This window comes from Hyaena hyaena, unplaced genomic scaffold (assembly GCF_003009895.1).
Source record: "Hyaena hyaena isolate Hyena2069 unplaced genomic scaffold, ASM300989v1 scaffold_2402, whole genome shotgun sequence".
NCBI classification, from domain to species: domain Eukaryota; kingdom Metazoa; phylum Chordata; class Mammalia; order Carnivora; family Hyaenidae; genus Hyaena; species Hyaena hyaena.
The window spans coordinates 17,850-28,261 of record NW_024083037.1 but is presented as its reverse complement, the minus strand read 5'-3'; the positions used below and the strand labels follow the sequence as shown (position 1 = coordinate 28,261).

Below are 10,412 nucleotides of genomic sequence, written 5' to 3'. Positions count from 1 at the left end.
TGTCCCCATTTCTTCTTCCCAGCTCTGGCCACTCACCCACTCGTCTGGAACCAGACTCAATCTCTTTTCCCCTGCTCCACATGCCTTCAGTCCTTACGTTTGGGGAGGAATAAGCCAACCCCTTGTCCTGTCAAATTTTAGGCCTTACATGAAGGAAGAAGAGGTGGAGAGCCCTGCAAGCCCATTGGTCTGCAGAGGGAAGGAGAAAGGGCATAATTCTCCCAGGACTATGATAACACTCTTAACTCTATCAAGCACTTTAAATTATCATAGAATTACAGTCCCCAAGTTCCTTGCCAGCCCCCATCACATCCCCATTCCATTCATCACCTGGAAATCTGAGGGGATCCTTGGCCACAGTACCCTTAGGTACTCTTAAGAAGAGTCCTTCCTAAGTCTAAGCTGTCTCTGACCTTGTCTACCTCTCCCAGGTACTACCCAGCCCCTGAAGAAACCGTGGTCCAAGAAAGCAAAGAAAGAACCTCTGCTTCCAGTGAAAAACATCTCAGCAGCAAAAGCAAGTCTCAGTTCATGGCCATAGGCAAGGAGCTGCCTTGCTTTAAATGGAGGTGGGTTTTGTTTTAGATTGTTCCTTTATTCCTGACTTTACAGGAGGGAAGAGGCAACCATTACTAGGTCCTCCATAAGACTCTGTCCCAGTGATTAGGGTCTGGTATCAGAGGATTAGAGGGCAGGGGCTTCCTGGAGAGAAAGGTCCAGGGAAATACTCACCCAAACAGGATGAAGGTGGATCCTGGAGTGTCTGAGGGCCCTATGCTTTAGTAGGCAGTGTAGCTGGGAGGACACCTTCAACCACACAAGTGTACTTTGGCACCTGGTTCCAAGTGTTCCTCTCTACCCCAACTCCTGCCACCATCCCTGGTGATTTCACTGTCCACATGAATAACCCAACCAACACCCTGTTCCCCCAGGCTACTGACCCCTCCCTCATCTCTAGGAAATGTCTTCACTCCCATTTAAGCACCCATTCCTTAGGCCTTACCATCACTTTCTCTCTGCTCTGTCTTCTTAAATACAATCATCCTACTGTCTGACCATAGGACTAGTCCCTAGTTCATCCTTCCAGTTCTGTCAACACCTCTTCGCAGATACCTAGAACACTGCCAGACATATAGCAGGCACTTGATATTTGGTGTATTTCTTTAACATTCTGCTGTCAAGTCTTCTACCTACACTCTCTCTCAATTTCCTCATCTTCCTCCCCAAGCCTGCCTGAGTCCCATGATCCATCTCTTACACCATTTTGTGTATCTACTGTGTCAGACACTGTGCACAAATTAATGAAGATACAGACCCACATACTCACTGCCTTTGATCTTGTGTCCTTATAAACCTTGGGATAAACAAACTCATCTTGATTCCAAGATTACTGAGCACCTTGCCACGGAGTAAAGTTTTCCCAAAAATCATAGACTCCATCCTCTATTGGGGCCTCCCCAATGCCTTCCACAGTCCCCTCTCCAAGTCCTTTCTTGACAGTCCATTCTCCCAGACCTTACCCTCCTAACTCCTCAGGGCTACATGAGTCAATCTTTAACATCTCCCTCTCTATTGGGTCCTGCCCACTCAAACCTCTGTTTTCTTTCCAAAGAAAATCTTGATTTATTCCCTTACCCCCCTTAAGTACCGATCTCTCTTCCCTGTCTTATTCACATTTCTCAAAAAGAGAGCCTATACTTGATGTCCAGTCTCCTCTACCTCTGCTTTCTGTTCCAGACTTGCCCACTTCACTTCTTTAGTGTGTCCTCTATGCTTACAATCCTCATGACTCCCCACCCCATTGCAGTCCTGCCTGTACTGCAGACTAGAGTTGGGGCCCAAGCTATCCCAGAGAGGCATGCTCATCTTGCTCACCTGAATCCAATAAATATAGATTGAGGTAGAAACTCTCTCATTTCATTTTTAAATGTGATACCAAAACGTGACAGCCCACCAAAACAACAACAAAGCAACAAACTCAGAAATGGCAAATAGATTTAATGTAGAGTGTCGACTTCAATTGATTGATAGTGGCTGCCTAGAGTGCTGTGTTGAATATGTTTCTGAGGATGCACCCTGGCTCGAAGAGAAAGACTGCTGGGATTAGGAATATCTGAAAACACAAGTAAAATAAATTGAAAAGTCAACTGATAGCCATCAAAAGGAAAGAAATAAAATGCCAATAGGGGGGTTTTCCCACATGCAACCTTGGCCTTCCTATAACCAGCCAGTTCCTCATCCCAACCCCATAAGCTCAAGCCATCCCAACCCAGTCTAGGTAGATACCTGAAATCTCACTTATAGGAGAAACCACAGGCACCAGAGCTGCCACTGGTGCTGGCACCAGCTCCACCAAGGCCCGCGAAGAGCCCAAATGTGAGAGTAGCAGTCAGGCTGGCACTGGCACCGAAGCCACCACTGGCGCTAGCACCGGCACTAGCACCAGAGCTAGCACTACCACTCTCTTGGGCTTTGGCTTTAGCTTCAGCTCCCGCCTGGATCCGGGCTTTGGCCCAGGGTCCAATATCAGCTTCGTCCCAGTTGCAGGGCCCAGCAGCATTTTCAGAGCCAAGCCCAATGCCCATTTGAGCTCTAATCTCAGCTCTCGCCTTGGCTTCAGCTGCAGCCTCAGCAGCAGCCTTCATATCTGCTTCCATCGCCTCTCGGTACTGAGCTGCCCATTCCTTGGGATCCTTCTTTTGGACCTGAAACAGAAATAACCACCATCAGAAGGATCAGAATCTAACAACTGAGCACCTATTTTATGCTAGGCACCATGTTACATGCTACACACAATAATAACAACATAATAAATACTATTAGTAATTATGTGCTTAAGGTTCCATCCCTGCTCTGACATTTATTAGCTGTGACCTTGGACATGTTACCTAACAACCTCTGTGAGCCTGAGTTTTCTTATCTGGTGTAGGATAATGACATTAGTTGTACAAATTAAATGATTCAGATAGATGGCACATTAACAGGCTTCAGAATGTTTGTGTATGAGCTGCAGGATGCTATACACACAGCCTACTCTAGCCAGTGGGACCCCATGCACTTGATATGCCAAGTTTGGGCAGCTATCCAATTACCTTGCAGGCAAACTTGAGGACTTTCATCTTGCTGGTCTCATAGTAGGAGCGCAGGCCCCAGAAGAACTCATACTCAGGGGGATTGCTATTAGGGACTCTGGCATAGTCCAAGTACCTTGAAAAGAGAAGTTGAAAGCCTTTATGTCTAAGACAACCACAGCCCACCCGTGTATGGACTGGACATCCCCACTAAATACTATAGATTTTCTTCCAATATTGAGCCCTATCCCATTGGTCCTGACCACAAGCCATGTGGAGGTACAAGATGAGATACATGTAGGGTATCTGTTCATAGGAAGGCCACAAGTTCTGTGCCCTTTAATTCTTGTTGGGTGTGTTGTAAACAGAGGAGCCATTTCTTCACGCCCCCTGTTCTGAGCACACCCACCACTGGGGAGTCTATAACCCGGTGAGACCTGGGACAGTCCACCACAGAAAATGACTATAAAGGGAAGAAACAGTCCACCAAGAGTAGCGTATTTTGTGCATACTCCCAACTGTGTGTGTATATGTGTATGCACATGCACATGCAGGTACATGCTAATGTCTCTGTGTGAGTGCATATGTGCTAAGAAACAAAGACACAATGGGCCCTGGCTAGAAAGTCAAGAGGGCTCCATGACCAAATGGGCCCATTACCAGCCAGGGCCACAATCAAACTTCCACTCTCTGAGACTCAGGTCCCTCAACTGACAATGGGGATGGGATGACAGCACCTATACTGCAGGGTAATTATGAAAATGAAATGAGATACACAAGTCAAGCCCCCAGCATAGTACCTGGCTGCCTAAAGCTATCATTCTATAGCATTTCTTTATGGACATTAACTTCTATAAAGCTCTGGTTAGCACAGTAAAAAGAACCAAGGCACTGGGGCCAGTATCAAAATATGACTCTTCCATTTGTTACCTGTGTAACCTCCTAAGCAAATTACTTCACCTCTCTGAACCTCAGTTTACTCACATGTACAATGCTGGTGATGACAATCCCTACCCTGAAGAATTGCTCTGAGGCATATGTGAGAGTACACGTTGGTCAGGGAATGTGTCTTCCTGTTCACTCTACCTCAGGAATAAGCTATCTACTACCTGCCATACACACATATACACATGCCTAAGCACATGCACCATAGCTTAATCACTCAGCTCTGGAAACAGGAAAAACACATGGAACACACCATCACCAGATATACACTTACTTTTGTTTCACAAACTCATCAGTAATAAGCTTCTTCACATCCCCAAAAAGTGAGTGATGTATCCTGATAGCAGAAAGAAAAATCCATCAATAAGTCAATTAATCAATCAATTAATCAGATATGGCACTTCGCAGATGTATGCAGACGCATTTTCAACAGAGAAAAGAGGTTGTTAGCATAAGAGGAAAACTCCACAGAAGCCCAAGAGATAGTGAGACAGGGGCAGAGTTAGGGACCATTTCCCCATCCACCAAGGTCAGAACCCTGGACCCTCTACTAGCACCCCTGCCCACTCCACCAGACCACCAGACTGATGCAATCCAGGGACCATCCTCTCTCGTCAAAGGACAACATGGACAGCAAGCACTGAGAGAGCCCAATCATACCCAGGACGCAGCCCCAGCTTGCGCAGCACCTCCCAGATGACAGCTGCAAGGGAAGGCAAGAGGAGACAGGGACAGAAAATGAACATGTGGAATTCCAACTGTGGCCACCCATTCAGCTGCATGTCCAGCCACTCACCCTCACTAGACCGATTTCCATTCATAAAAATAATGCTAAGAAGCACCATGAGAAGACCCAGCTTTGGTGAATCCTTAGTCCTAGGAAAATAACAAGGTAGAGATGAGGTTTATGTCCAACTACTAGCCACAAAAAACACACCTGCCAGTTCACTAAACTAGCCTCTCCCAGATTCCTCAGACATGAGAGAATTCTGCCCAGTCTATGCTTCAAGCTCTGTGTGACCCTGGGCAAGGCACTTAAACTCTTGAGCTTCAGTCTCCTATTGAGTAAAATGGGAAAATCCAATCCTCCCCTGGAAGATGGAAGAATGCCTGAAACCTGGTACAACCCAGGCTGGGTGAGTCTCTCCATTCTCTCCCAGATCCCTCTGCCCCACGAGAATTCTAGGCACAGCCCCAGTGATGCTCCTGTCCTTTAAGCATCATGATTCACCCACACCAGAAAACTTTCTTTTGAGAACCACTCTACCAAAGCCAATAGGATGAGACAAGCAATGACAGGCCTACTTTCCTGGGAAGCTTCTGGAGAAACAGAACACCTAACAGTAGGAATGCACTGCTCCAGGCTTCTACACCCTTCAGTCAATCATGATCAAGCACCACTACTATGTGCAGGGCTCCAACTATGTGTGTGAGCTGGGAGAGGAGCTTTTCAGGCCCTGTCTTCCTGTCTCTCCAAGGAGATGTGGGTAGAGATGACAGGGATGGGATAGTGCCATAGACAGAAGCAGAGCCTCCCTCCCACCCCAGCCCTTTCCCAGCTTACGTTCCCAGTATGCCTGCATCAGTGGGCTCTAAGGTGCTGAGAAGAATGTACAAGTGGTCATTCTTATCAATTTCCTTCAACTGAATCCCAAATACCTACGGATGGGGAGAACAGCTTGTGAGATCACAAATTCAGCTTCCTGGGCACCCCACAGCTCCCCCTGTACCTAGGTATGTTGGGGTGCGTGGGTATGCATGTGTGTGTGTGTGTGGATGTGTGTAAGGGGAAGGGATCAGTGAGATAATGTATGTAAACATAAAGTGATCAGCACATAGCAAATAAGTAAGGAATGTACTACTGTTATCAGCATCATCTCTGTGATTAGCAGGAATCTAGGGAGACAGAGAATGGGGAATGGAAGGAAAGAGATGAGCATGTGAAATACATTTCATGACATTTCCAGCAGCAGACAGAAACCAGGACTAAGTTGGGTGGCTTGGGTCCTAGCTGTGCTTTTGCCAGACTTGCTATGTGACCCTGAGCTAGTCTATGCCCCTCCTCAGGCTACTATCTACACATCCACACAGTTATGGGACTGAATTAATGAGAGGTCCCACCCCCAGAAGAGACATGTACACTTGTTTAATTCAATGCTTCCCCATCGCATCCATCCCCCATGGCTGCCCCTTCACCTTCTCCAGGGAATAGCCTGCTCGTTCAATGATTTCAGGGTACACATCAGTGTATTCTTTGATGATGTCCTTCAGCATGTCTGCAAGGGGAGAGTGTTGCAAGCACCTAAGCTGAAGTGAAGCCAGGTGGCCCCAAAACCCAAGCTAAAGACCCATTGATAACGCTGCTATGGGTGGCACAGACAGGTTCTGAAGTAATGCTGGCACTGCCAAATTAGAACTTTGGGAATACAAAGGTAGGAGCATCAGGGGAAGAAATGTCCTCAGCACATGGGATAGCGGGCAATGGAGAGCACAGCTTGGGGGATGGAGGGTTAGCAGGACGCTACCTGAGCGTTTGATGGGAATCTTCGTTTGGTCTTTAACCAAGAGGTACTTTACCAAATCGTTTGCCTGGATAAGGGAAAAAAAAAGGTTGAAAGACCAAAGTATGTTTGCAAAACATTTGAGAAGAAGGCAGAAAAGACAGGCAAGGCAGTAGATAAGGCAGAGTAGAGGACAGCGTTCTTACCCTCCCCTGCAAAAGGGCCACATCCCGAGGTGGTGGTGCTTCAGGCTCTTGGGATGACTGGAGCTTGGCAGCTCGGCGGCGAGCTTTGCCCCTACGGGCCTTAGGTGATCTCAGGGAGAGCAAAGCCCTCCGGGCCCAAGCAGCCAACCGAGTCCTTGATGCTCTGCGGGCCCAAAAGGCTATGGGGCCTCTTGAAGCCCTGCGGGCCATTGAGGCCATTAGGGCCTTTGAGACCCTTCGGCCAGCTGTGGTTCCAGAAGCCTGACTCTGATCACTGCTGCCATCTTCTTCACCATTCAAATGCTTCACCTGCATCAATAGAGAGAAAGCACAATATTGTCAGATAAAGTAGACGTTCCTTCTCCCTTATCCTATTTTTTCCAGAAGGCCCCTTTAATCCCACCCCTGTAGTAGCAGCCTGACTAGACATTGGCCATATTGACTCTTGGGTTTGTTTTTCACAGACTTCCAGGCAGGAGTTTCATCTCTTCACCAGGCCAGTAGCAACGTAAGGATGGGGCCTGAGGATTCTCCCCTCCCTATATCCGCCAGTGCTCTGCTTGTACCACCCTTGATAAATCATTCCACCTCTCTGGGACTCAGCTTCCTTCTCTATAAAACTGGATTATTTTCAGGATTTAATGAGATAACCTGCATGAATGTGCCTAGCTCAAGTTCTAACACATGGTAGCTACTATGTAAATACAAACTGCTTTATATTCAGATTGCAACTATGTGTACTATCTCATTTCTCCATGATCTGTGAACTCTGTAGAGAGAAATTCTATCATATTCCTCTTATTGTTCCCCAAAGCCTTGATGAGCACAGGAAAATTTCTAAATGTTTGCAAAACAAATGAACCAACTGGTAGAAATGGAAAAGGAAGAGTGATGATTACAGAGGTCTCACCTTTCTGGCTTTCTTGGCCTTGACCTTGGGCCGAGTATCTTGATTCTCCTGAGCCTGAGCAGCTGTACCCTCAGGCTTAGTTTCATCTGCCAAAGCCTGAGAGGCAGGAGCTTCAGGCTCCAGGACCTTTGTATTAGCCACACAGCTGACCTTTTTGGTCTCATTGGCAGGCAGTGTCACAGGCTGAGGGTCAGCACTCTGCATCTTGGTGTCAGCTGCTGGACTCTTCTTTTCAGCTGCCAGGACCTGGGTATCAGTCAGCTTAGTGGTAGGTGAGGCCTGAGTGGCAGCTGTCTCCTGAGCCTCTGGAGTCTTTGAGACCTCTGTGGCCTTTGAGACTCCTGCAACATTTGAGACCTTCATGGCTTCTTGGACCTCCGGTGCCTTTGAGGTCTTCTGTGTCTCTGAGACCTCCAAGTTCTGGGTCACTGTCAATAGGCTCTGTATCTTCAAGCCACTGTCCTTCTCTGGAACTTCAGTCTGCAAGAGGAAGCAGGAAAGCTCACAGACCTTCTCCCCACCCCCAAGTAAGCAAATGGCTCCAAAATTCCAGGCCTCACTTCTCTGACCTATACTAACTCCAACTTGTGATGTGCTCTGCCCACCTAACCCCAACAAGGCCTCTTTCTTCCGAGCAGGAAGTGATGGCGGAAGAATGGCAGGCCTGCCCTCCCTCCCTCCTTTTTTCCTACATCCTTCCTTCCTTCCTCCCTCCTTCTACAGGATGGGGGGAGGGGCACCCAGGCAGGAAAGTGGGTAAAAAAGGACAAGGATGGGAGGGGAGGTGCCAAGGGAACTGAAACAACAACAGGGACTGGAGAAGAAAAGAAGCAAATGAGAGGAAGGAAGGTGGACTTACCTGGAAGCGGGTTGGACCCGTACCTTTTTCGCTTGTGTCAGACATATCTCAAGTTGGCCTGGCAAGAGCTGAGCCTGAGGAAAGAAGGCCTGGGTTAAAGGGGGAGCCTCCAGAACGTACTCCCTCCAGTTCTACCTGCAAACTGATCTTCACTTTCCGTAGGGCCCCATTCCCAAACCCCTCCCCCACCCTCAATGACTCCGTCCTCAGATTCAGTAATCCAGAGCGTCTAATTCTCAATCCTCTACAGCCGCACCCTCCCCTCCTCCAGGAAGATGTGCCAGCGCGGCAGCTGAGGACCCCGCCCCTTTTCCCAATACACCCCCCCACCCAGCTGCAAGCTAACAGTGCGCATGCGCATTCGTTGCAAGGTCCACCTCAGCCCCGCCCGCTTTCCCAGCACAAGCTTTCTTTGATGTCCACCTTGCACATGCGCATTCGAAATCTGCCCCGTCTCCATGCTGGCTCTTCTCTACACGCCCCTTCCTAGCTATTCATAGTGCGCATGCGCAATGGTCCGGCCTCTGTCCACCACCCTTTCCAACACAGGCCCTTCTTTAGGTCCGCAGTACCATTACGTCCCGCCCCCTCCCCAACAAGCTTCCCTCTAAAATTATCGCAGTATCTGGTGGTCCTGGCCCCTCCCCTACGCACACCAACCCCAAGTCCACAGTACCGCCAGGTCCCGCCCTTTTTCACAACACGCCCTCTCCAACCAGGGGCAAAGCGCATCTTGGTTCCGCCTCTTCCTTAATATACCCCCTCCTCAAATCAGAAAGAAGCCTGTGATTCCATCTTGGGCCCAGCCAAACCAGGTCCAGTCCCCTCCCTTCCTATCCGGATGGATCCGGTACGATCCGGTCCCTACAGCAGGTTTTCTCCAGATCCCAGAGGGTGGGGCTCTGGGTCACAGAGCCCCTACTGGGCTGCGATCCAAAGCTGGGCCCCGCAGCTCACCTCCTTCTCCTTAAAGAACAGTGCGTTCACTCTCCAAGCCCCTCCAAAACTCCTAGACTGCCCTCCCCGCTCCAGGCCGGAAGTGGTCCCGCCCCTTTCCGCCTCCCCAGGGGGCCTCCGTCGCAGCCAGTCTGCCCTCCCCCCTCTCTGCTCCTCATTCCTTACCACCCCCACCCCCGTATTCCTCCAGCCTTGCTTCTTGCTCCCTATTACTCCCCACATTTCCTATTTACCCCCCACAGAATTCCCTATCCCCATTCCTTACATCCTCCTCCGTGTTACCTATGCACCCCCTTCCTTAATATTCCTTAACCCTTCTCTGCTTTTCCTATTTTCTTCTGTGGATTTCCACTTTCCCTCAATATTCTCCTCCCCCTAATACTGCCACTTCGCCACCCAACAAGTCCGGTTCCCCGTTCTTCTCCCCCACCTCCCGCACTAATCTCTAATCCACAGTCCTACCGCCTACTACCCTCTGTAGTCTTCTTTGCCTACATCTCGCTCCAGGTTATCTCTACCTCAGCTGCAGTGGTGCAGTAAACATTGCCCACCTGCCTGGCTATAGGTTCCAGGGGGCTGAAACCACTGGCTGCCAGGAAACCTAAATCTCAACGCCCCTCACCTTGTCCTCGAGCAAGTCCGGAATGCGTCTGCCCTCTCAGTCCTTCTCAAAGTCTCAGCCTCCTAGACTGGAGCTGCAACCAGCCCAGCCCAGCCCCTTTCCGCAGCCCCCTGTCGCCCCCCCTCCTTCCTTGGGGGTGGGGCAAAGGGGCCCAGCTCAGGGCTGTCTGACTCCAAAGCCCGTGTTTATGCCACAGTACCAGGCTAGGTCTGCAAACCTTCCAACCAAAACCACACCCTCAAAGCGACTCATTGATTGAATTTATTTATTTTTATATCTTTATTTTTTCTTATTACAAGGGTAATGTGAAAATTCAAATAATGCAGAAATATGTAATATAC

At 49.0% G+C, this 10,412-nt stretch overlaps 1 protein-coding gene and 1 non-coding gene across 4 annotated transcripts; both read right to left on the bottom strand.

The window, feature by feature from the left end:
- Positions 1 to 1,978: 1,978 nt before the first annotated feature.
- MAGED2 (MAGE family member D2) lies at positions 1,979 to 10,169 on the bottom strand. Of its 3 annotated transcripts, none has more exons than XM_039225599.1 (13): positions 10,072 to 10,169; positions 8,493 to 8,566; positions 7,634 to 8,113; positions 6,724 to 7,032; positions 6,542 to 6,605; positions 6,213 to 6,292; positions 5,581 to 5,675; positions 4,813 to 4,892; positions 4,677 to 4,719; positions 4,291 to 4,353; positions 3,093 to 3,207; positions 2,287 to 2,705; positions 1,979 to 2,113 (listed from the first exon to the last, which is right to left on the bottom strand). In XM_039225599.1, the coding sequence occupies exons 2-12, from the start codon at positions 8,535 to 8,537 to the stop codon at positions 2,295 to 2,297; spliced, it is 1,785 nt and encodes a 594-aa protein (XP_039081530.1). In that variant the 5' UTR covers positions 8,538 to 8,566; positions 10,072 to 10,169; the 3' UTR covers positions 1,979 to 2,113; positions 2,287 to 2,294. The 3 variants fall into 3 exon arrangements, with proteins under 3 accessions (XP_039081530.1, XP_039081531.1, XP_039081532.1); XM_039225600.1 differs by lacking the exon at positions 10,072 to 10,169 and adding an exon at positions 9,450 to 9,532; XM_039225601.1 differs by lacking the exon at positions 10,072 to 10,169 and adding an exon at positions 8,682 to 8,700.
- On the bottom strand, positions 3,365 to 3,479 carry LOC120227491. Its single transcript, XR_005527263.1, has one exon. It is a non-coding gene; the product is annotated as a small nucleolar RNA SNORA11 (small nucleolar RNA).
- Positions 10,170 to 10,412: the final 243 nt, after the last annotated feature.

Bases quoted from the DNA above. Each gene is read 5' to 3' on its own strand.
- MAGED2 (XM_039225599.1), bottom strand. From the start codon at position 8,537: ATGTCTGACACAAGCGAAAAAGGTACGGGTCCAACCCGCTTCCAG. The intron at 4,354-4,676 runs GTATGATTGGGC...TTCTGCTATCAG, and splicing joins AAGCTGGGGCTGCGTCCTGG to GATACATCACTCACTTTTTG. The intron at 3,208-4,290 runs GTAAGTGTATAT...TCTCTTTTCAAG, and splicing joins GATGAGTTTGTGAAACAAAA to GTACTTGGACTATGCCAGAG.